At 37.3% G+C, this 26,862-nt stretch overlaps 1 protein-coding gene and 1 long non-coding RNA gene across 3 annotated transcripts in view; both read left to right on the forward strand.

Annotated features, from left to right (window-relative positions):
* Nucleotides 1-26,862, forward strand: part of LOC149992487 (uncharacterized) — a 31,290-nt gene that overhangs the window by 2,044 nt on the left and 2,384 nt on the right. For both annotated transcript variants that reach the window (XR_016508306.1, XR_016508305.1), the window contains one exon: nucleotides 1,757-1,831. This is a non-coding gene — a long non-coding RNA (uncharacterized LOC149992487). The remainder of the gene's footprint in view (nucleotides 1-1,756; nucleotides 1,832-26,862) is intronic.
* LOC149992488 (large ribosomal subunit protein uL23) lies at nucleotides 21,782-22,303 on the forward strand. Its single transcript, XM_090263273.1, has one exon. The coding sequence runs from the start codon at nucleotides 21,794-21,796 to the stop codon at nucleotides 22,262-22,264; it is 471 nt and encodes a 156-aa protein (XP_090119399.1). The 5' UTR covers nucleotides 21,782-21,793; the 3' UTR covers nucleotides 22,265-22,303.

Raw genomic sequence — 26,862 nt, forward strand, 5'->3', positions numbered from 1 at the left:
TACAAATATTAACTCATTTAATCCTCATAACAACACTGAGCTGATAGTATTACTGAGCCCATTTACAGAAAATGAAACAAGAGCAAGACAATTGGTGTCCCTACTTTAAGTGATTGGATCAGTAGCCCTGGGCTTGTTACCTAATTCTCTGGGGAGAACAAAGGCTCTGTCTCATAGCCAGAATTATTGCGCATTTTTTCCTGCCCTCAACTTAATCAGTTCTTCTAGAAGCTGAAAGATGAGTTAAAGTAAAAGTGCTATCGTCGTCTCATCACACCAACTGGGACCAAACTAATTAAGCACCTATTTGGTCTCCTTTTGCTCTTCTGGCACTGTTTAAACTCTAAAGCAGTACCACTAGGAATTGACAAGAAATATACTAAAAGATAGAGGCAAAGCTGAGATTGCGTGGAAAGAACAGAGTTAAATGAGGAAAAAATGACTCTTGAAAAAAACCCAGTGAACAAAGTTTACCTTAAAGGGACTAGACCTATCTCTCCTTTGAAAATGTGTTAAAAATTCATAAGAGACTATCTGTTCTGCTCAGGAAATCAAATATCTGATTGTTAACTAGTGACCTCTTGTTCCCTCATCTGAAAATCTCGTTTTAATACGTTATAGGGAACAGAAAAAACATAAGTATAGGCATACCACCAAGATAAACAGGAAGATGATCTTTGAGTTCTGGGAAAAGCAACTAAAAATCTGAGCCATTTTCTAACTATAGTATTGGGATACGCACAAGGAGGTGTCGTCGGGAAACAGCACCTGCTCTTCTCTGTACTGGGGGTTCTGCCAGATGCACACATGAGCTGCGTGCTTCCCCACATATGTGGAACCAGCTTTACTGTCTATTAGGGTTGTTCTCCTATGAAAACAAAATGATTAGGGTTTTCTATGTATTCAGGGAAATTTATCCCCCAACTTTTTGAGCTTATAATTTAAAAATTACCCACAAGTCCAGTTAAAAATGGATCCTCTTATCTCAGGAAATATAACATAAAGCTTTACAACCATTTCTCAATACAGTGAATTTTTTATGACAAACGTGGGTCACTATATATTATGTGTTAATAAAATTACACAATGAAGTTTTTCCCCTAACAAACATTGCCTTTATGTTGAACTGATTTTTAGTGTAGTTGTAATCCGTAACTTAACACCAATCCATTTTGGAGACAGCTAAATACTTTTTCTGTAACTTTTGTTTTTTTGGTGAAAAAATGTAAATGTACACAAAAATAGAGATAGTAGTATAATCAAGCTCAATCTGAATTATTTCAACAATTATCAACATTTTTATATTTCTATCCCCCCTTTTGCCTTTTTTAAATTTAATATTTTATGAGATATAATTGCCATATAGCATCGTATTAGTTTTATGTATACAACATAATGATTTGATATATGTAAATACTGTGAAATAAGTTAATATCCATTACCTCACATATTACAACTTTTTTTCCCTTGTGTTGAAAACTTAGGATTTACTCTCTTAGCAACTTTGAAAGAACAATAGATTATTGTTAACTTTTGTCACCATGCTGTACATTAGATCCCCAAGACTTATTCATCTTATAACTGGAAGTTTGTATCTTTTGACCCCCTTTACCCATTTCACCCCCTCCCAAACCCTGCCTCTGACAATCACCAATTTGTTCTCTCCGTGTATGAGTTGAGTTTTTTTCTTTTCTTTTAGATTCACATAGAGGTAAGATTATATGGTATTTGTCTTTCTCTGACTTATTTCACTTAGCCTAATGCCTCCTGCCTCCATCTGGCAGAGATTCAGTCGCTGGAAGAGCCTCTGGAGGTGCGTGACTTGTGGGAGGTAGGTTATCCCTCCTGATTCTCAGCTGCTGCAAGTGGGTGTGGGGCCAGCCCTTTCTGCAACTCCACCCTTCTTATCAGTTTCTAGGTGGCTTCTTCTATAAATCCTTGGTTATAAGACTTCTGTTCAGTTAGCCTTCGGTTGGTTATTTGGGTTGGTTGTTTGATAATTTTGTTGTAATTCGATTTAGGTCCTGGGAGGAGTTGAGTGTAGTTTCTACCTATTCTGCCACCATCTTGGATCCAAAAACAACTTCTACAGATATTTTGAATTTTAGTATCTTATTATAAATATCACATGCAAATATTTTCTTCCATTCTGTAGGTAGCCTTTTTAATTTAATTATTGTTTGCTTTGCTGTGCAGAAGCTTTTTAGTTTAATGTAGTCCCACTTGTTTATTTTAGTTTTCGTTGCCTGTGCTCTTGGTTACTTATCCAAAAAATCATTGCCTAGACCCATGCCAGGGATCTTTTCCCCTGTTTTCTTCAAGGTTTTATCATTTCAGGTCTCATATTTAAATCTTCAGGTTAATTTTGCAAGTGGTGAAAGATGGGGTTCCAGTTTCATATTTTTGCATGTGGATTATTAGTTTCCACAGAATCATTTATTGAAGAGACTGCTCTTTCCCCATTGTGTGTTCTTGGGACCCTTGTCAAAAATTACTTGACATATATGTGGGTGATTCTTTCTAGACACTGTTTTGGTCCAATGATCTATGTACCTATTTTTATGCTGGTACCATATGGATTTAATTACTATAGCTTTGTCATATAGCTTGAAATCGGGTATTGTGATGTCTCCAGCTTTGTTCTTCTTGCTCAAGATTTTCTTTCTTTTCTTTTCTTTTTGCTCTTGAGGGTCTTTTGTGGTTCCATACAAATGTTAGGATCTTTTTTTGTTATTTCTGTGAAAAATGCCATTGGAATTTTGATAGGGTTTACATTGTATCTGTAGATAACTTTAGATAGTATGGACATTTTCACCAGTTCTTCCAAGAACACAAAGTATCTTTTCACTTATTCATGTTTTTAATCTGTTTTATCAATTTCTTATAGTTTTCAGTGTACAGGTCTTTCACCTCTTTGCCTAAAATTATTCATAAGTACTTTATTGTTTTCAGTGTTTTAGTAAATGTGATTGGTTTCTTACTTTTTCTTTCAGATAGTTCATTGTTCTTGTATAGGAACACAACTGACTTCTGTATGTTGAGTTTTGTATTCTGCAATGTTACTGAATTCATTTATTAATTCTAACAGTTTTTAATGGAATCTTTAGGGTTTTATACATATAATATCATGTCATCTGTGAACAGAAATAATTTTTCTTCTTCCTTTCCAATTTGAATGCTATTTATTTATTTTACTTTTTTGCTTAATTACTGTGGCTAGGACTTCCAGTGTTATGGCGAATAGAAATGGTGAGAGTGTGCATTCCTGTCTTTTTCCTGATCTCAGACAAAAGAATTATAATATTTTACCATTGGGTATAATGTTAGTTGTGGTGTTGTCAATTTGGCTTTTTATTATGCTGAGGAACATTCCTTCCATATCCAATTTGCTGAGCATTTTTTATTATGAAAAAAAATGTATTTTCTCAATTCTTTTTCTGCATCTCTTGAGATCATCACATGATTTTTACTTTATTCTATTAATATGGTGTATCAACTTTATTGATTTGCATATGTCAAATCATCCTTGCATCCCAGAAATAAATCCCACTTGTTCGTGGTGAGTGATTCTTTTAATGTGCTGTTAACTTCATTTTGATGATATATATTAAGAATCTTTGCATATATAGCCTTCAAGAATATTGGTCTGTAATTTTCTTTTTTTGTAGTGTTTATCTGACTTTGGTATTAGGGTAATGCTGGCCTCATAAAAATGAACTTGGAAGCATTACTGCCTCTTCTATTTTATGAAAGAGTTTTCTAGGGATGGCATTAATTCTTCTTTAAATATTTGGTGGAATTCACCTATGAAACCATCTGGTCCTGTGCATTTGCTTCTTGGGTGGTTTTTGATTACTGATTCCATCTATGTACCCCTTATTGGTATGTTTAGATTTTCTATTTCTTCATGATTTAGTCTTTATATATTTCGAGTAGGTTGTACGTTTCTAGGAATTTATTCATTTCTTCTAGGTTATCTAGTTTGTTGGCCTATATTTGTTCATGGAAGCCTCTCATATACTTTGTATTTCTTTGGTATCAGTTGTAAAGTCCCCCCTATTTCTTTTTATAAAATAAGCAGAACTATGTATGTTTTCCTATTTCATCTTCCCTTATACAAAGAGTAGCATATTCTATGTACTGTTTGGGGCTTTACTTTTTACTTAGTGTATCCTGCATATCACTTCTTAGACATCGCCCTCTTTTTTTATTCCAACATCATGGGTCTCCATAATGTGACTAAACCATACTTTATTCCACCAGCCTCCTATGTTTGAAGATTTAGGTAGCTTCCCGATATTGGTAATTTGTATTTTCTCTCCTGACCCATTTAGCTAAAGATTGATAGGCTTTGTTAATCTTTAAAAAACAATTTGGGTTTCATTGATTTTCTCTATTGTTTGCCTTTTCTGTTTCATTGATTTCTGCTATTATTGGAACGATTTCCTTTTAAAATTCACTCTGGATTTAATTTGCTGTTTTTTTCTGGTTAGCGAAGATGAAACATTGGGTGAATGATTTTAGAACTTTCTTCTTTTCTAATATGAGCACTTAAAGGTATAAATTTCTCTCTAAATATTATATTAGCTGGAATCCAGATATGTTGATGTTATCTATTTTAGTTTTCATTCAGTAAAATATATATTTAGAAATGTGTTGTTTAATTTTCAAATGTTTGGAACTTTCAGACATCTTTCTGCTTTTGATTTCTAATTTACTTCCATTTTGGTCAGAGAACATATTCTGTTTGATTTAAATCCTCGTTCAGTTTATTGAGACTTATTTTATGACCCAGCATGTGGTCTATCCTGTTGAATATCCAGTGTACTTGAAAGAAGAGTATTCCTTAGATGTCATTTAGGTCAGGTTAATTGATAATGTTCAAACCTTCTTTATTCTCTAGCTATAGTAACAGAGTTTTCTTGTTCTCTCTGTTCTGAGAGGTTTTACTTTGTGTTATTTTGATATCCTGTTATTCAATTGTTATTCATCCACAATTGAAATAGTTATATCTTATAACTGAATTGATACTTTTATCTTTAGGAAATACCTCTCTTTATTCCTCTTAGTTTTACCTATGCAAGTTCTACTTTAATATTAATATAGCAACTTCAACTCTTTAACAGTGAGCGGTTGCATGGTATATCATCTTCCTCTTTCTAATTATGCCTCTACTTTAAGCATTTCTTGGTGATAGAATATGGTTAGATCTTGCTTTTATATCCAGTCTGATGTTCACTGTCATCTTATTGAAATATGTAGACTAGGGGGTCAGCAAACATTTTCTATAAACAGCCAGGTAGTACACTGGTATTTGTCCTAGCTTCTCAACTCTGCTCTTGTAGTGTGAAAACAGCTATAGAAAAATCCACAGACATATGCACGAGACCCGTTTATTTGCAAAAACAGGAGGCTCTTTCCACTTCTGCTTGTTCTGCTTCTTCCACTACTTGTTTGGTCTTGCTCCTACTTTTCCTCCCTCCCTCTCCTTCTCCTCCTTTTTCTTTTCTTTCTCTCCCTTCCTCTGCCCCTTCACTTCTCTTTCTCCTTGTTCTTCTTCTGTGGTATAGCATGTTTTCCTGGTACAATTTTTTTTTAAGTATAACAAACTTCCATAAATACTTGTTCAGTACAAGTCTGGCTGTCAAAAAAATTCTGTTAGCATTTCTTTGGCTCAAGAGTCTTATTTTGAAAAGTATCTTTTGCTGGATATAGATTTCTAGGTTGAAAGATTTTTCTTTTAGCAAAATAAAGATGTCATTCTATTGTCTTCCGTCTCCATTGTTTCTGATGATAATCTTAGAAGATTCTTATCTTTGGTCCACTGCTATTGTGTTTTGTTTTCCAAATATTTTTTAAAGTTTATCACTTTTTACCAGTTTTATGATGACAAAACTTGGTATTGTTTACTGTGTTTTAATTCTGATTAAGATTTATTGAGCTTTATGGATAGGAATGTTTTTAGTTTCATCAAATTAGAAAACATTTTGGATATTATTTCTTCAAATATGTTTTTGCTCCCACTTTTCTGAGATTTAAATTACATGTATATTAAACTACTTAATATTGTCCCATAGATCACTAAAGTTTTAATTTTCCCCATCTTTTTCCATTTGAAAGTATTTCCATTACTCGTCGTCGGCAGCCGTCCTTCTCGAGAGACGATGGTGTAGCTTCTTAAGAGTCTATCTGCACCGCTGAGAATGGCTGTGCAGTCCGACTCGGGAGTGACACGGTATCTGTCTCCTCCCGTGTTGAATCGACATCTTGCGATGACGCTGGAGTGTCCTCTCCAGTGAAGCTGAAGCTACAGAGCCTGGGCAGGGTGATATGGAGGGTCTGCTGTTGCCCATGCAGCAGACCCCCCCTCTCTTCGCAGCTGAAGGGTCCAAGGGAAAGACGGAGTCAATACAGCTTGGCTTCAGGTGCGCCGCAGGAGTTGCCGGTGTTGACTACAACGTCAAACCGCCTTAGGGACTCCGGCTCCGGATTTTCTGTCGGGGTTTACTCCCTTAGCCTTTCCCCTGAAGAGGTATGCCGCAAGGCAGCGGAGGTTTTTTGGAGTCAGAGTTTTCCTTCTCTGATGTGCCCTGACTGGAAGATCGAACCAGCGACACTTAGCTCGCAGGCGGACGCTCAATCCACTGAGCCAAACCAGCCAGGGTTTATTTCCATTACTATATCTACAGATACATGGTATTTTCTTTTGCAATGTAATCCTGTAATCCCATCCAGTGAATATTTTCATTTCAGATACATGATCTTTTTCAGATCTGGAATTTCCATTTGGCTTTTTCTTTCTATAGCTTCCATTTCTCACCTCTTTAGGTCCACATTTTTCCTTACATCCTGAGCATATTTGTAAAAGGTGTTTTAAAGGATTTGTCTGATAATTCCACACTATTTCTGGGTCTGATGCAATTGGACCAATTTTTCTTGTCTGTGGAACAGTAATCCTTCCTTCTTTGCATGTATAGCAATTTTTAATTGGATTTTGAACATTGTGAATAATTTATTGTTGAGTGCTAGATTTTGTCGTCTTTCCATAAAGAGGGTTGGATTTATTCGGGCATAAAGTTATTTATATTTTTGAAGCTTTTTAAAAAAGGTTTGTATGTTGCTCTTGAGGAGTCTAATGCCAGTTTAATTTTCTTACCTATTTTATATATAATTTTATCTTTATGTTTGGAGGTTCTAAGACTTTTTATTTTGTCTTTAGAATCTAGTGATTTTTCCAAGATATATCTCTGAGTTTATAATAAGTCGTTTTCTCTATATATGTGATGGGCCCTTTCAGTATTTAAGTTTTCTCGCTTCTGGAAAGCTACTTAAAAAATTTTAAACACTAGTTTTGATTCATTGTTTTATTTCTTCTCTTCTAAATTTCCAGGTATGTGTAAGTTTAATTTTTGCGTGTGTCTGTTCTCCCTTTCCATTACATCCTCCCCGATCCCCTTCTAAAAGCCTTTGTCTAGCTTTCATTCTTGTGCTGTTTTACTCACTTTCCTCAATGATTCTCAGTAGATTATTTGAGTTCCTTCTTCCTTGGGTACCTTATAGGTTATCCGCCAGTTTTTAGACGCTTATGTCTTTTTCTCCAGTTACTTTCCCAAGTTTGATAAATTCTCGTTACATTTTCCGCAGGGTTTTAAATTTTTATTTTATTTTATTTTGGTCTATATCTAGTGTTAGTCTTTGAATTTATGATTCTAAGGAGTTTTCTTAAATTATCTTCTTTAATTTGTTTGATATAGAATTCAGTGAAGAGTTCTGTGTTAGAGTGTACTCTCTGGTGGTGGTTTTGGGGAGAAGAATTTTCACTAGCTGATATGATTCAAAGGTTTTTTTGTTATTGTTGTTTTTGTTTTTCGTATTTGTGTTCTTATAGTTGCTGTGTATGGAGCTGGTTTAATTTTTTTGCTCTTCCTAGGCATTTTATGGACACTATGAATACCCAATTCAGTCAAGATATGAAAGTACAGTTAAAAAAAGAAGTACACGAGTCTGTGATAACCGTGGGAGGTGAAAGTGCTGGTGTGCCCTACTTCTCACATTCCTTGTTTTAACTCTCTTCTTTCCCTTCACTGTGGTGTTGCCAAGGGGCACCATCCCTTCCATCGTCATCTGACTCTTTCAGAAGAAATGCTGTTTTCAAGGCTGCTGCCTCTCATCCCAGTCACCTTCAAGCTTCTTCCCTGTATCTAGTACTTCCTAGATGTGAGTTTTAACCCACAGCGTTGACCATTTTATTGCTGGGGTAATTTTCATCTGTGCTTTGTTTAATTCCTTTGCTCCTCTTCTTTATTTTACATGGAGTTGTGTAAGCTACACTGCCCTACCCTTAGCACCCACAGGCTTGTAGGAGCAGGAGTTCTGCTGGAATTTGGTGTTGTTTTCCTGTACTTACAGGTAATTTGAAGTTTAAGTTGTTCCCTGTCTCCTATTAATCTGAAGACTGGGTAAAATATATCCCCCCTCCCCCATTTTTTCAATTTTATAGATTTTGGGAGGCTGTATAGACAGATTCTGATTCAGGCATCTTGCATTATGTCCCAGGCCTGGAGATTCAATTGGGAATCATTTCTATATGTTGATTAGTGAGCACATGGGCCAGAGAAGCTCCAGAGCAGAAATCAACATTATAGTATGTACCAAGGTTCAGCAGACATTTTTGTAAAGGCCCAATATTAAATATTTTAGGCTTTTAGGGCCATACTATCACTGTGGGCCAGCACCTCTACTGTTGTGCCACCAAAGCAGCTGAAGACAAGTCACCAAATGAGTGTGGCTAATTATCTATAAATTCTACAGCACAAACAGACAGTTGGTCAGATATGGCCTATGGGCCATAGTTTGCCAACCCCTAAGAAATGGCTTCAAAGCAGATAAATTACAAAATGTTATGTCTGATGGTTCAACAGAAAACTCAGAGACTCTATTAGTAAAATAGTAATTTGATTTCTTTGGAATTTCTCATTAAATTAAAAAAAAATCAGCTTGTATCCTTCATTAAATAAGTAAAGGATAGAGATGTATCTTAAAAATTGAGGATATAATGAGTATGACCATAGATAATATTTAATGATGGAAAACCGTTCACAACATATTGTCATATCACACATTTCAACATTAAATAAATACTTGTTGAATGAGTAAGTCATAAAAACTGATTATAAAACAGTATTAAAATGTGATCTTGAAGAGACTGAAGGGATGTTTATCACAATGTTAACAGTGATTGTTTCAATAATATGGTCATGTACAGTTTTTGTTTCCTTCTTCAATATTTCCTTATTCTGCAACCATTCTACAAAAATATGTAGAATATGTGTTAAATACAATTTTTTTATCTAAAAAAACAAACAATAATACAATTACTTGTTTTTAATAGAATAATAGTGTTGAAATAGTAATGAGACTTAAAAACAAAAGATTTTTAGTAGGTCGTCACAAGAAAATTGATGAAATTACTGGAGCAATATGACTCAGTGGAAAGAGAATGGATTTTGGAGTAAGAGCTGAGTTAAAGTTCAAATTCCCTTAATATTTATATGATATCTGACAGACACCGTCCTGAGTCTTAGTTTACCCATCTGTAAAGAGGAAATAGCATTCTCTTGTTGTAAGTTAAAAGATATAATTTACATGACTAATTCAAAGTGCTCTGTAAAGCACATTTACACCCCACTAGCTTTCCAAACTAATTCATTAGACCTACTTTCAAAAATTTGTTTTAAGCTGAACTTCTGATCTGTTTTGTCTTTTTTCTATAATCATGTAAAAACTCTTTCTCTAAATCTCTTTACTCCATAGTGCCCCTATGTAATCTCAAGGTCATACAATCAAAGAATACAAAGTAAAATCCAGCACCCTTCTAGAAAATACTCCCTGTGCACTTCCTACAATCACCATCACCATTTAATGTGTACATGATAGAAGGTATAATTTTATATTCTGAATTTTTTCATATAAATGACATCATACTCTATGCATCAATCTGTAAATTACTCTTTCACTAGACCATTGCTCTTCATTCTCACTGGTAGAATCATTCATATCTTTCAGATACTCCTTTGTAATATTTTGCGAATGTATGGCAGGCCCAGACACCATAAGAAAACTTTTTTTTTTTTTGCAGACATTGCAAAAAGTTAAATATTTCTAAGCTCTTGGCTCCTAATTGAATCAATGTTAATATGTAAAGACAGCTTTCATAGTAGTAATCCCAATGTTAAAGTAGGAGTTTTTAGGATTATATTTTAGGAATCACCAGCAGTGAAACAGGAAGGATTAAGAAAATGATTAATAGCACTGGATGCTCTTTTTTTCATGTTTCAAAACAAAATCATTCTTTTGAAGTAGCTGGAGCTCTGAATCACTTGATATTTTTGCAGATGTACAGTCTTAAAGAGCCTTAATGAAAATTAAATTGTTTTCTGTACTGAACGAATTTCAATTTTCAAAATGAATGTGCAAAAGAAAAAAAAAAAAAAAGGCAGATTCACACTTCTCACCTGGATGTAGTAAACAATATGAAGATGAGAAATTTATTGCTGTAGAGATATCTACTTCTGAACAAATGTTTAGGATTCAATTTCTAAAGAGATTCCCTTGTATTTCTATTGCATACATTTTACAAAATCATTTTTTAATTAAATTGGATTTTGAAAATTATTTTCAAAATAATAAAAATATTTCAAAACTCTTCAAGAATGTTTATGTCATTGAGATCTGTTATCATGTCCTCTGATTTCCCATGCTCTTTGGTAAGTTTTTTGAACACTTTAAATATTTCAAAGGGAAATAGAAATATAAAGCTTCTGTAAGTAGATCATAACTAATCCATGAGTAACACTGTAACAATGAAATGATTATGTTTTTGAAATATTTTATAAAAATAATCTATATAAAATTTAAATGACTTATAATGTCATTTTATTAAGTGAATCTAAAACTGAAAGAAAAGATTAGCTTCATAAAAAATATTGCTTTCTGGCCTGCTAAGCATTCTAATCATGTTTAACTTTTTTGAAGAAGAAAATAAGAGATCATGTTATGATTTCGGAGATATACATATAGTTTCAGAGCTATAGCACTAATATCTTAATGATACAATTTTGACAATTTTCTAGGCAAAACATAAAGCAACTAATTATAATTTAACTTGACTCCTTAAGTATAACCAAATCTAGAACCAGTGGTATGTCACCCGAGGACATTTGTTTCAATGCTTTTGGAGAGAGAGGAGGGAGTGAGACAGAGAAACATCAATGTGAGAAAGAATCATTGATTGGTTGCCTCCTGTAGGAGCCCCAACCAGGGCTTGAATCCACAACCTGGGTTCATGCTGACTTTGGATTTTTATTTTTTTACTTTTATTGTAAAGCTTGTTTAGTGGTGGGGAGCTGCTTTAGTTTTTTTTTGTCTGGGAAATTCTTTATCTCTCCCTCAGTTTGAATGATAACCTAAATAGGTATAGTATTCCAGATTGCAGATTCCTAGGTTCCTAGGTTGTAGGCTCAGCACCTGAAATGTTTCCTGTCACTACCTTCTGGCCTCTAAAGTTGCTGCTGAGAAATCAGCTGATAGCCTTATAGGGTTTTCCTTGTATGTGACTTGTTTCCTTCTTGCTTCCTTCAGGATTATCTCTTTATCCTTAACTTTTGCCATTTTAATTAAAATATGTCTTGGTGTGAGCCTTCTTGGGTGCTTCTTGTTTGGAACTCTATGCTTCTGTGATCTGGGTGTTTATATCTTTCCTCAATTAGGAAAGTTTTTAGCTATTATTTCTTCAAATATACTTTTTGCCTTTTCTCTCTCTTTTCTCCTTTTGGAATTTCTATAATGTGAGTGTCAGATCTCTATGCTACTCTCAAGTTTGTTGAGCATCCTTAAGATTACCTCTTTGAATTCTTTATCAGCCAGAATTCTTTCTATGGGTCTTTTGTCTTATTCCTTCTTTCGAGGCGTATTCTTCTGTCTCCCGGTACTGTTTGCTTTCCCTGTGTGTTAGATTATATCCCTCTCCCAATTTTGGAAAAGTGTTTTCTGTGTAGACTGTATGCTGGATGGTTTCGGCTGGCAACTTGGAGTTGGGATGGGATTGTTGGTGCCTGGTGTGCCACATGGCCAGAAGGAGTGGGTGGTCCAGCCACTAGGTGCCCATTGCCTTGCCCTTCTGACCCGGGTACTGCTGCCTGGGTGTGTCTGTGGCCTGCCCTGTTGCTTTAATTGTTCAACAGATATTTCTGAGTGCCTAGCATGTGTGAGATGTTGTACTAGTCACTAGGAGTACAATAGTGAACAAAACTAAAACTGAATGTAGCATACAGTGAAAAAGACAATCAAAATGATAACAATATTTAAAGCAGGTTAAAAAAGGATAGTGCTAAGCAATAAAAATAATGAGGAGGGATAATGTAGAAGACTGAACTGTCAAACAGAATGCCCAGGGAAGGCTTCCCTGGAAGGTGACTTCTGAATACAGATGGAAGGCAGTGAGGAGCTTGTCACACAGATGTGTCGGGAGGAGCACCGCAGGTAGAGGGCAGAGCAGGTACCAACCAAAGCTTGCTCTTTGGTAGAATTCATGTTGGTGTTTCAGGGGACAGTAAGGAGGCCAGTGCAGCTGGGACAGAGAAAACAAAGGATAGATTAGCTGGAGCGCAGGTATTGGAAGTAACAGGTTGCCTGATCATGTACAGCTTTGTGGCTGTGACAAAGAACTTTGACTTTTACTCTGAACATGATGGGAAATCATTGGAGGATTTTCAGGGGAGGAGTGACGTGGTCTTACTTACATTTTAATAGGAAAATTATGCACAAGGCAAGGCCAGACTTGTGGAAAACACCTAGGAGGTCACTGCCATCATCTGGGCAAGAGATGGTGGTGGTCTGGACAATGGTGACAATTAGATTGGCAAAAAAGTAGCCCGATGCTCTTGAAGGTGGAACTGATAGGGTTTACTAACAGATGGGGTTTACTAATAGCTTGGGGGGGGGGGGAGTTGAAGTCAAATGAGCCCAACACTTTTTTTTTAAAGATTTTATTTATTTATTTTTAGAGAGGGGAAGGGAGGGGAAAAAGATGGGGAGAAACATCAGTTGGCTGCCTCTTGTACATGCCCCGTCCAGGGACTAAACATGCAACCCAGGCATGTGCCCTGACTGGGAATTGAACTGGTGACTTTTTGCTTTGTGGGACAGTGCCCAACCAACTGAGCTACACTGGTTAGGACTTTATTTTGGTGTTTTACCTGAGCAAGTAGTAGAATGCAACTGGCATTAACTGAGATGTGGAGGACTGCTGGAAGGCTCTTTGGGGAGGGTAGCTATCAAGAGATCAGTTTCAGACTTGTGAAGATTGTAGTGTGTATTACTGATCTCAATGGTGATGTCAATCGGACAGTTGGATATACAAGTCTGGAATTAGGGGGAGAGGTCCAGGCTGGAGATATAAATCTGGAAGTCACCAGATGGTGTATAAGCTCTATAACTCATCAAGGATCACCAAGTGAATGAGTGAGTATAGACAGGAAAGACAAGAGGACCAAGGATTGTGATAGGGGGACGTGTACAGGTGAGAGAGATGGGGAAGAACAGGCAGAAATATGGGCGAGAATAATGTCCTGCAGGCTAGGAAATGCAAAAGAGGAGAAAATGACCAACTATGACAAGTGCTGCTGGTAAAGTAGGTAAAATGAGGACTGAGAGGTGATGAGTGGCTTTACAAAGGTGGAACTTATTGGTGACTCGAGGTGACAGGTGTAGGAGTGAGCTGGGTACACCTGATTGTAGTAGGTTGAAGTGAGAACGGTAGGAGAGAACTGGAGACAAGTACGGGTTTTCACTCTACAGAGGACAAAAATAGAGCAGTGATTAAAGGGGGGGTGAGTCAAGCAAGACATTTTTGAAAGACGGGAGGAAAAAAATTGTGTGCTGATAGGAATTATCTAGGGAATCTTTAGAAAAAGAATGTCTAATAGTGACTTGTGAATTTCCTTGAAATATTAAGATGACAGTAGAGGCTGGGGGTCGGGGCAGTTAAAGTCCAAGTCATCGCCCGAGGGTAGCCACACTCGTCCTACATGAAAACTGTGGTTGTGGTTATGGTCGATGATTAAGATTTCCCTCACAATCAGTCGTGATCCATTTGTCAAGGCACCCCAGTATACTACGTGATGCTTACTCTTCAGTTATTATCTCAGTGCCTATATGTATGTAAGACAAAGCAGACATGCTTGCATTTCATCTACATTGGAGGTCATCATACATTACTATAGTGGGCAATATATCGTCGGCAGCCGTCCGTCTCGAGAGACGATGGTGTAGCTTCTTAAGAGTCTATCTGCACTGCCGAGAATGGCTGTGCAGTCCGACTCGGGAGTGACACGGTATCTGTCTCCTCCCGTGTTGAATCGACATCTTGTGATGACGCTGGAGTGTCCTCTCCAGTGAAGCTGAAGCTACAGAGCCTGGGCAGGGTGATATGGAGGGTCTGCTGTTGCCCATGCAGCAGACCCCCCCCTCTCTTCGCAGCTGAAGGGTCCAAGGGAAAGACGGAGTCAATACAGCTTGGCTTCAGGTGCGCCGCAGGAGTTGCCGGTGTTGACTACAACGTCAAACCGCCTTAGGGACTCCGGCTCCGGATTTTCTGTCGGGGTTTACTCCCTTAGCCTTTCCCCTGAAGAGGTATGCCGCAAGGCAGCGGAGGTTTTTTGGAGTCAGAGTTTTCCTTCTCTGATGTGCCCTGACTGGAAGATCGAACCAGCGACACTTAGCTCGCAGGCCGACGCTCAATCCACTGAGCCAAACCAGCCAGGGTAGTGGGCAATATATATATACACACTATAGTAATGTGTGTGTGTAATTATACATAGTGTGAGTATATAGTGATATACACACTGTAGTAAGGTGTGTATAAATATATATAGTGTGTGTATATATAGTGATATATATACACACTGCAGTAAAGTGTGTGTATATATAATGTTTATATATGATATATTATGAATGCATAATGCACATATATGATACATAGCATAGATACATAATGTGTATATATGGTATATAGTAATATATATATATGGTGTATATATATAATACAGCTAAAGTATTATATTTTTGCAACCTGCAATATTATACAGCTATGTGTGTGTGTGTGTGTGTGTGTGTATGGCTACCTGTGTGTATATTTATATACACACACACACACTATATAGCACCCATTATACATAACAATGTATAATGACCTCCAATTACAGTATACATATATACATATATGTGTGTATACTGTACTATACACACATATGCTGTATGTGCTATATATTGGTGCTATATATTGTACATTATACATATGATATAAATACCTGAAAACCCCGAAATTCCTTTCTAGTTCTCAGAGTCTCTGAACTTATCACACTGCATAAAACCAATAGGTTGCCTATTAAAGTGACAACTGGAAAATATATAATATGTGGGGAAAGGAGTAAATTTTATCAGAGAACTAGGCAAGGGCCAGAGCACGTTTGGCCAACAAGGGGTCACAGTACAGGTGCTGGAGAGACATGGACACTCAGTACTGGAAGCTTGGAGAGGAGGCCTGTCCAACCCACTTCGCAATGACCAGGGAAGGAGTTCTGGAAGAGGGGACACCAGAAGCATGATGGTATGGTACACTCTGCCCTCTCAGAAGGACTTTCCCCAGCAAATTTCAATTCTGTTTTTGCCTCAGGGCTGATAATTATATCTTCTTTACTCACATTCTTTGTTGACTTTCAGCATAACTTTAAAGGATTCATGTTGGCCTTGGTACCCTGAATTCTTGCCTTCACAGAGCCATTTTGGAATTATTGAAGCAGAGTATAAATAAATACAAATAAAAGATATAGTCACACCACTTTATATAGTGTTGCACACAAACACAATAATTCAATATTATGCTGAAGGCTTTATAACTTAAGACACAGTTCAGAAAGATCATTATCAGCCTGTATCAAAAAATTCATAAAATTATGTCTGCATGGGAAACATGCAGAAAAACAATTTTCATCTACTTATATCAGTTAATTCTCACAACTCCTTTGAAGTAAGAAAGGCAGGAATAATTTAATTATCAACATTTTTAGGAACAGATGGTGATAAATCTGACAATTAAGTAAGGGTGTCTGTAAATCAGAGATGGGGAATCCGCTGGCTAACAAAACAAGGCGTGCCTGGCCCTGGCCAGGTGGCTCAGTTGGCGAGAGTGTTGTCCCGTACATCAGAAAGGTTGCGGGTTTGATTTCCCAGTCAGGGCACATACCTTAGTTGCGGTTCCATCCCTGGTTGGGGCACACATGGAAGGCAACCAATCAGTGTTTCTTTCTCACATTGGTATTTCTCTCCCTTCTCTCTCTCTCTCCTTTCCTCTCTTTCTAAACTCAATAAACATACCCTTGGGTGAGGATTAAAACAAAATCAAAAACAAGAAGTGCCTGAAGGAGACACCAAGAGCCAGAGTGAAGCTGAAGGGTGAAAATGCTGGAAAAACCACAGCTGGAAAAACCACAGCAGCAAAACAGAGGGTGCAGCACACTCTTATAAGTGTTTTAGACAGGAAGCTTCTGGCGAGGCTTTTGCATACTGTTTGACACGACCTGTGGACACTCAGCTGCAGATAAAGAGCTCCAGGTGGAGAAGACACACTCAGTCCTTCCAGCTCTCTGCTGGAGATCGTTACCTGTATGTGCTGCAGACACTGCTAACTCAAAATGTCTAAAATAGCTCATTTCCCCTTAGCCTTTTCTTTCACTTCAGGTCTTTGCTAATCACACAGCTGTCTGAGCTGGACAGAGTGCATTGGCTTTTTCTTTTCTTTTTTTTTAAAATTTATTTGTTTATTTATTTATTTATTTTTAGAGAGAGGGGAAAGGAGAAAGGGAGAGAAACATCACTGTGTGGTTGCCTCTCACGCCCCCAACTGGGAACCTGACGTGCAACCTGGTCATGTGCCCTGACTGGGAATCGAACCAGCGACACTTGGCTCGCAGGCCGACGCTCAATCCACTGAGCCACACCAGACAGGCTTGGCCTTTTCTTCTTGTTCATCTCCCGCACCTGCTTAGATTGTCAAGTAAGCCTACAAGCCATAGTGATGAAAGGGTCGGTCTTCCTCAGTGTCGCCGTTGCTTTTCGTCCCTGGTGCGGTATTGGGGCTGCACAGACAGGAACTGAGAAGGCATTTGTAGTCAGTTCCAGCTGATCCACATGAATATAATTGTGATTTATGGAACTGCAGGGGAGTAGAAATGGATGGTAGCAAGAGATCAATGGGGGCTCTGATCCAGCCAGGAGAGTCAGAAAAATTTAATCCGGTTTGGATAGTGTCTTGAAGAAGAATCAGTTTGTCCTCTGTTTCTATGAGTCTGTTTCTGTTTTGTTTCTGGGTGAAAAAGGTGAAGGGATTAAGAAGTATAAATCGGTAGTTGAAAAATAGCCACGGGGAATTAAAGTACAGCGTGGTTATATAGTCGATAATATCGTAATAAGTATGTATGATGCCAGGTGGGTACTAGACTTATTGGCTCCACTCTACTTTTCCAACCTCAGCTTCTCTGACCTCTCCCATTAAACCCATGTGAGTTTTTACACAAATAAATGCCATTTTCTCATGCCAGTGTCTCAGGGAGCAAGAGAATAAGAGTTTCCGTAGCGTAAAAAATTAGAAGTTAAAAAACAAAAAGCTTCAGCCTTAATTGAAGAGCCTAACTTAGAATCCTGCTGAACATGTGTGAACCTCAAGGAGGAACGTATCTGCCAAGAAGGCCTCCTCTTGGTTAATTGGGCCCAAATTCGTAATCAGAATCTAGCAGCCTTTACTGACTGAGGCCTCTCACGCACACTGCGTTTCAGAGAAAAGTCACAGACTGAGCCACCAGCCCCTGGCACGGTGTTCCTGCCATCTGAGCTGACCCTTATAAAGAGACTCTGTTGATGTCTTTTGACCAGTAAGACAGACCTGCCCTGCCCAGTTGGAACTGGGCAGTTGAGCCGTGCAGCTACATCCTTATTTGAATTTTTACCAACCAAGGAACACAATTCCAACAAATCAGAACAATGCTATTTGGACCAAACTATGCAAATTTGGATTCTTCATTTGCATAAAAGTAAACCAGTTAGGGACGTGGGGGGGGATTTACTTTCTCTATATGATCAGTCTTCCCCTTTTCTTAGGGGAGCTCACTTTTGTTTTCTGCCAGAAGCTGCATTTCCTTGACTTGTAAACTGTTCACCTGAATAAGGTCTCTTTTATCACACCCCGGATTGGGTATTCCTGTTGGCATTGAACTGGGGGCAGCAACTTTTTGTTGACACGTGTTATGAGGACTTGAAGAAACTCATATAGAGAAAATCAATCATATCAAAAGGAACTTAAATATAACCAGATTATTCTGTCTCTACAGGGATAAAGTAATCCCATGAAAACATTGCTTACAATAAAGACATTTCATGTTGACAAATGGACTGTAGAGCAGTTCAAGAAGTATACTGGTTCTCAACATTCCTCCTAATTAAAGTCATGCTGCATGCAAATAGTTAATTTGGTCCAGAGAGAAAGTCTAGCCAATAATATGGCAAATAATCTGGACAATAACTTCACTCCTTTCAAGATACCCATACTGAATTTAGTGAAGAAAACTTGAAACTCCAGAAGATATCAAAGTCAAAATCTGGGGGTTTCATTAAAATTCTGGAGGACAAACAAACAAAAAACTGGAATGTTAAGATTAAATAATTGAATAAACCAATAAACAAAAATACAAATATCTCTGGGAGGCACTTGGTTAAAGATGCAGTCCATGGGCTTGAAGAAGACAGCCAAAACAGGTTGAAATATCTGCTTGGCATGCTGAAACCAAGAAAGAATATTAGGTAAGGAAATGGATAAAATATCGAAAAGGCAGAAATCTAAGTAAGTAATTATAAGCAACCCTGCAAAAATTTCAAATATATAAAAATATCCCTAAAACAGGGGCAATGAAGAGAAGGTGAAGTTTAAAGTACTGCTTCCTCCTGAAGGATAAAAAGAAAGATTGAAGAGGAGTGTGTAGGAGGAAGCGGCAGCCTGGAATCGGAACTCAGTGAGAGGACAAACCTAATTAATTCAGAAGTCTCAGAAAGACACAGAGAAACTCTTGTTTACAAGGGAAATGAAACTGAATATTTTCATCATCGCATTGTGCAACTAAAACAGCCAGATCTTCATTTTGATTCGATGGCAAATATAGTATAACAAAAGGGGAAATATAAGGTGTAAATTAGTCAACAACTAGTAGATCATTGGAATGAGGAGCTAAAAGATCAGAAAATATTCACGATGATGCTGATAAAGTACACTGTAGATTTCATCAGTTTCATGTGCACCTTTTTAAACTGTAAAGCATGCATAATATACCACAAGAAGGGAGGGGGGATGCTTGGTGGACAAATAGATGTTTCACTTGCAGAAGTCTGTTAAGATTGAGTTTCCAAGGAATAAAAAAATAATGGAGGCTAGAACTTAACCTGGGATCCATGAATGGATTTCAGAGAGTTCATCAATTACCTAGAAAAGCAAACACAATATGAGTGAATTTGCATTTTGGGGGGAGATCCTCCATAACATTCATCAATTCCCAGAGGCCCATGACCCAACTGTGACAAAGAGGTACTGCCAGAGGGCTTCCAGGCTAAAATGAAGTGTAAGACCTTACAGATATCTTAACAGAGTAGTAGTTTCACATGTTTGAAAATAAAGTATATTTCAACATTGAAAGTATGGAACATATACTATCTTTTAAGGAGGTAACATAAATGAGCACTTAGGTTAGGTTGGAATGTTACACTCTTCATCAGAAAAGTTACAAGTCTATACAGTCAAGGCAAAACTACCTGTCATTCTAAGTCTTCTTCCTTCTTTCCCCTTCTTCCATATATATGTTCAGCCTCCAAGGCCCATTGGTTCTTCCAACGACTAGTGTAAGACATGTGAGGGTCTCAACCTAATAATTTTGCTGCCCATTCAGCTGTTTATTGGAAGTTGGGAAGTTAAATATTGTTTCACTTTTATTTAAGGATTATTCAACAGGTGGGAGGTTGGACCAAAAAGAAGGTTGGACCAGGAAATAAGCAGGACTGAGAAGGAGGCAGGACCAGGAAGAAGGTGTCAGCATGAACCAGACCACAGAGACAAGTGTGGCCTCACACCCTTTATAGATGTAGTTCAGTGTGGGCACAGCCACATAGCCACGCTGGTCCTAGAAAATCTTAAGGATTGCATTTCCCCTGAGGTTTCCCTGGGGCCCAGGCTACACTCAGGGAAGCAGTCGCTGGGCAGAGTGAAACCATCTGATTTTCGGTCTCTGAATTTAGCACCGACGTAGACGTGACAGCAACATCAACACACCTCACAGCCCTTCATTTTGTGCTAAGGAAGGATTTGTGGGCACAGTTCAGATGCTGGTTTCCTTGGGTGCTAATATCAACTCTAAAGATGAAAGATATCGATTAGCCCAGCACCTGGCCTGTGCGGGTCAGCACATGGACTCTGCAGATGTCACAGGCAGCCTGGCTCAGCAGCTCACACGGAGCGCTGACATCTCTCAGTCCTTTGGCCACAGTGCACCTAAGCAAAGGCAGTAAAATACATGTGACTACCATGTCTGCAGCTTTGCTTCTGCCTACCAGCTTGAGGGAGTGTCAGGTTACACTGGTTACACTGTGTTCCCAAGAGTTCCACAGATGGCAATGGTGATAATAATGTCAACCGTGGCAAGGATAGTAGTAATAATATAATAATCTATTACCGTAGTAGTGATGCATTAAGAATGCTAAGGACACCCTGGCTGGCGTGGTTCAGTGGACTGAGCGCTGGCCTGCAAGCCAAAAGGTTGCCGGCTCAGTTCCCGGTCAGGGCACATGCCTGGATTGTGGGCCAGGTCCCCAGTTGAGGGTGTGTGAAAGGCACCGATTGTTTCTCTCAATCTCTCGCACATCGATGTTTCTCTCTCTTTCTCCTTCCCTCCCCCTTTTTCTAAAAACAAATAAAATCTTTAAAAAATATAATAATGCTAATGACAATAATGATAATAATTAGTATTATTCCCTACATCTAAAAAAAGAATTATTCAACATTTGTTAGGTGTGATGGGAAGAAAATACATGTATTTTATATATAATTTTAAGAAACTAAATAACATCTTGGGGGCAGATGAAAACATTTAAAACTTAGATGAAATAAACCTCATTCCTAAACAGGCTTAGTTTATGCACTATTTGGTTCTAGAATTTTTTTCCCACCTGGAACTTCAGAAGATGACATTATTTGGAAGTAGAATCTTTGCAGATGTAATTAGTTGAAAGGGAGGCCCTAAATCCAATGACTGGTGTTCCTCAAAGAGGATGTGAAAGGAAGGCCAGATGACAGCAGAGGCAGAGATTGGAGTCACAGGGCTTCCAGCCAAGGAGCACCAGCAGGTACCAGGGGCAAGGAAAGAGGCAAGGAGGGACTCTGCCCTTACGGAATAGGTCTTGCTGTCCTCTTGAGTTCACACTTCTGGATTCTGAAACAGGTAAGAGAGTAAATTTATGTTGTTTGTGGTACTTTGTTACAAAGCTCTAGGAAGCTAATACACCAGCCATTGTGTAAATTTGTCTTAAAAGTGGCTTAGTTAGTAGCTGTAGGAAAGCAAAAGCATTTTGCCTTCTGAGAGGCAAACTTCATCACACTCACCTAAATGTTTGCTTTTTAAAGAGACTTGAGCTTTCCACGAAGATGGCGCCCAAAGCGAAGAAGGAAGCTCCTGCCCCTCCCAAAGCCGAAGCCAAGGCAAAGGCTTTGAAGGCAAAGAAAGCAGTGCTAAAAGGCGTCCACAGCCACAAAAAAAAGAAGATCCGCACGTCACCTACCTTCCGGAGGCCTAAGACACTGCGGCTCCGAAGGCAGCCTAAATATCCTCGCAAGAGTGCTCCGAGGAGAAACAAGCTTGACCACTATGCTATCATCAAGTTCCCCCTGACTACTGAGTCAGCCATGAAGAAGATAGAAGACAACAATACACTCGTGTTCATTGTGGATGTCAAGGCCAACAAGCACCAGATCAAACAGGCTGTGAAGAAGCTCTATGACATTGATGTGGCCAAGGTCAACACCCTGATTAGGCCTGATGGAGAGAAGAAGGCATATGTTCGACTGGCTCCAGACTATGATGCTTTGGACGTTGCCAACAAAATTGGGATCATCTAAACTGAGTCCAGCTGGCTAATTCTAAATATAAAAATTTTATTCTAAAAAAAAAAAAAAATAAATAAATAAATAAATAAATAAATAAAGAGACTTGCAGAACATTTATAGACCTGTGACAAACAGCTTACCGGATTTCTACATTTTTCTCAGTTGTATGAGTTTTGTGAGCCTCAATTTATCTCTCATCTGCAAAATTTCCCCATTTTCTCACATTCTTATGAAATAGGAACAATATTCAAGCAAATATTTAACTAATTACACAACTAACATGCAAAAATGGAATTGTTACTTGGCAGACAGCTCTGCCAAGGCTTGGCTCAGAGCGTTCACTCGTCAGCTAATGTGCAAATGTCTTAAACTGGAATTGAAAAACCAGTTTAGGAATGAGAATATATAATGTACTAAATTAGGTGTGCAGAACTGAATGAACTAAAGTTAAGGTTGGCTTGTTTAATAATCAAGTAAATCTTTTCTATGGAAATATAATTGGCGTATAACATTATGTTAGTTTCAGAGGAACAATGTAAGGGTTTGCTATATGTATATAGATTGCAATGATCACAAGTCTAATAAACATCCATCACCACACATAGTTCCAAATTATTTTTTCTTGTGATGAGAACTTCTAAATACCATTCTTTGTAGCTTTCAAATAAACCATACATAATTATTAACTATAGTTACCATGCTGTACATTACCTCCCCAGAATTTATTTTATGAATGGAAGTTTTTACCTTATGACCACCTTCTATCATTTTGTGCACCTTGACTTCCCGCCTCTGACAACCACCAACGGGTTATCTGTATCTGTGAGTTTAATTTTTGTTTGTTTGTTTAGATTCTACATATAAATGAGATTATAGGGTATTTGTTATTTTCTGTCATTTAACAAAATGTATATACATACATGTATGTATATGTACACACACCTGTATATGTACACACATATACATACATATATACTTATATACAACCTAACACAGGGTGTTTCCCTATCTTGGCTTTAGTAAATAATGCTTCAGTTAATATGGGGGTGCAGATATCTTTTCAATTTTTGTTTTCATTTTCTTCAGACAAATACCCAGAAGTGGAATTTCTGGATCATATAGTAGTTCTATTTTTAATTTTTTTTACAAACCATACAGTTTTCCACAGTGGCTGCACCAGTCTACATTTCCACCAAGAGTGCACAAGCAATCCCTTTTTTCCACATCCTGGTCAACACTTGTTATTTCTTATCTTTCAGATAACAGCCATTTAAAAAGGTGTGAGGTGATTTCTCATGATGGTTTTGATTTGCATTTCCAATGATTTCCAATGATATTGAGCGACTTTTCATGTGCCTGTTGGCCATCTCAATATCTAATTTGGAAAAATGTCTGTTCAAATTCTCTGCCCAATTTCTGTGTATGGCAACCTATTTAATGGGAAAAATATTTACAAATCATGTATCTGAGAAAGGATTAATATCCAAAATATGTAAAGTGATGTTGAAAAACTTTTCATGTAAGATAGTGGTTTAGTTTTATTCTTTCACACGTGATTGTCTGGTTTTCTCAACACCATTCATTGAAGATACTGTCTTTTCCTCATGTTATACTCTTGGCTCCTTTGCTGAAAATTAATTGACAATATATGTGTGGGTTTATTTTAGGGCTTGCTATTCTGGTCCATTGACCTTTACATCTGTTTTTATGCCAATACTGTAATATTTTTATTAGTATAGCTTTGTAACATAGTGTGAACTCAGAAAGGGTTATGCCTCCAGCTTTGTTCTTCTTTCTCAAGATTTCTTTGGCTATTCAGAGTCTTTGATGGTTCCATACAAATTTTAGGATTGTTTGTTTTATTTCTGTGAAAAATACCACTGGAATTTTTGGTAGGGTTTATACTGAATATGTAGATTGTTTGGGGTAGTGTAGACATTTTAAAAATATTAATTCTTCCAATCCATGAGCATGGTGTAGCTTTCTATTTATTTGTGTCTTTTTCAATTTCTTTCACCAATGTCTTACAGTTTTTTAGTGTACAGGTTTCTCACCTCCTTCATTAAACCTGTTACTGGGTATTTTATTCTTTTTGGTGAAATTATAAGTGGGATTGTTTCTTAACTGATGTTGGTATAGTTATTTTGTATCCTGAAAATTTACTGAGTTTATTATTTATAACAATTTTTAGGTGGAGTCTTTAGGGTTTTCTATGTATATAATATCATGCCACCTGAAAATAGAGACAGTTTTACTTTTTCCTTTCTGATTTGATGAATTTTCTTTCTTTTTCTTGCGTAAATGCTCTGGCTAGGATTTCCAATACCATGTTAAATGAAAGTGCTGAGGATGGGCATCCTTGTCTTGTTCCTGATCTTGGAAGAAATGCTTTCACCTTTTCAGCATTGAGTATGATGTTTGCTGTGGGCTTGTCATATATGGCCTTTAATATATTGAATTATGCTCTCTTTATACCCATTTTTATTGAGAGCTTTTCTCATAAATGGATGTTGTATTTTGTCAGATAATTTTTCTGCACAAATGAAGATAATCACCTGATTTTTATTCTTCATTTTGTTAATGTGGTGTATCACGCTGATTGTTTTGTGGATGTTGAACCATCCTTGCATCCCTGGAATAAATCCCAATTGATTATGGTATATGATCTTTTTAATGTATTGTTGAATTTGGTTTGTTAATATTTTGTAGAAGATGTTTACAGCTATACACCTTAGAGATACTGGCCTGTAATTCCCTTTTCTTGTAGGGTCCTTGCCTGATTTAGACATCAGGGTAAAGCTGGTTTCATAAAATGAGTTTTCAAGTGTTTCCTCATCTTCTATTTTTTGGAAGAGTTTGAGAAGAATTGGTGTTAGTTTTAAATGTTTGTTAGAATTCACCAGTGAAACCATCTGGTCCTGGAATTTTTTTTTGTTGTTGGGTAATTTTGATTGCTGATTCAATCTCCTTAGTAGTAATCAGTCTGTTTAGATTTTCTATTTCTTCATGATTCAGTCTTGGTTGAATATTTCTAGGAATTAATCCATTTCTTCTAGATTGTCCAATTTACTGGCATATACTTGTTCATAATAATCTCTTATGAGTCTTTCTATTTCTCTGGGATCAGTTGCAACATTTCTTCTTTTATTTCTGATTTTATTTGAGTCCTCTCCCTTTTTTTCTTGGTGACTCTAGCCAAAGGTTTGCCTGTTTTATCTTTTCAAAAAGCCAACTCTCTCTTTCATTGATATTTTCTAGTTTTTTAGTCTGTTTCTGATCTTTGTTACTTCTTTCCTTTGACTAACTTTGGGCTTAGTTCTCTTTCTGATACCTTGAGGTATAAAGTAGGTTGTTTATTTGAGATCTTCCTTGTTTTTTAATGTAGGTGTTTATGACTATGAACTTCCTGCTTAGACCTGCTTTTGCTGCATCCCATAAGCTTTGGTATGTTGTATTTTCATTTCATTTGTCTCAAGGTATTTTTTTTATTTCTGTTTTGATTTCATTTCTGATCAATTGATTATTCAGTAGCATGTTGTTTAATCTCTACATATTGTGAATTTTTCAGTTTTCTTCTGTAATTGACTTCTGGTTTCATATCATCTCATTGGAGAAGATGCTCGATATGATTTCAATATTCTTAAATTTATTAATACTTGTTCTGTGACCTAACATTTGATCTATCCTGGAGAACGTTTCATATGTGCTTGAATAGAATGTGTTTTCCATTGCTTGTGTTAATGTCAACCTGGAACTTCTGACTGTGACTGCCAAGTTCATATGACTGTCAGGTGGGTGGTCTTGGAAATAGCATCCTATCCCATAGTCAGAGTTTGGCATGAGCTTATTGCGAGACGCTCAGTAGAACTAGGCCTAGGCTGGCACAGGGAAGAAAACTTAAAACATTTTTTTTCTCTAGGAGACCATTTATTTGATAAGAGCAATATTAGTTTATATTTTGACAATGACATGAGAAACTGTTTGGAGAAAACTGGAGGAATTGAAACTGCAGTTCTAATTTTTTCCAATGGTGTTTTAGCAATTCTTTATAGAAGGGGACCTGGGCAGCTTCCCTGCTGGTCTGCCTCTTAATCCAGTCTGGTCCTACTCCAGAAATTCCCCTCAAATAAATTCTCTCTGGTTATTAGTCCTGGTCCTCCAGTTTAAGTTCTCATTACTTCTGACTTGGATTATTATAACGCCCCTCTTTAGCCCCTGTGTCTTCCTATCCATCACAGAATTTACCAGAATAATCTTTCTTAAAAGTATTAGGTTATAAATTTGTCTTTCCTACCAGACTGTGTTCTTTCTTTCTCTTTTAAAAATTCATCTATGTTTACCTAGCACTATGCTTACTTAGTACATGACAGATGTTTAAAAATGTTTGTTCAATGAAGAAGGGACACATTAATTAATTAATATTAAAGAGTTAATATCTGATTTTGGACTACTGGCAGACATTCTGCCTACCCCCTTCATCTACCACGCAAACAATTTTTTTCTTTGTGTCAGATTAAAATCATAATCTTGGCTTTGTCTGACTTTCAATATTTTCAAAATTGTAATCTAGATATGGGAGGGCATGGCCAGCTAACAGCACGGATGAGGAG

Source organism: Furipterus horrens, unplaced genomic scaffold (genome assembly GCF_987537825.1).
Source record: "Furipterus horrens unplaced genomic scaffold, mFurHor1.1.pri manual_scaffold_15, whole genome shotgun sequence".
Classification (NCBI taxonomy): domain Eukaryota; kingdom Metazoa; phylum Chordata; class Mammalia; order Chiroptera; family Furipteridae; genus Furipterus; species Furipterus horrens.

Coding starts and splice junctions, on each gene's coding strand:
- LOC149992488 (XM_090263273.1), top strand. CDS start 21,794: ATGGCGCCCAAAGCGAAGAAGGAAGCTCCTGCCCCTCCCAAAGCCGAA.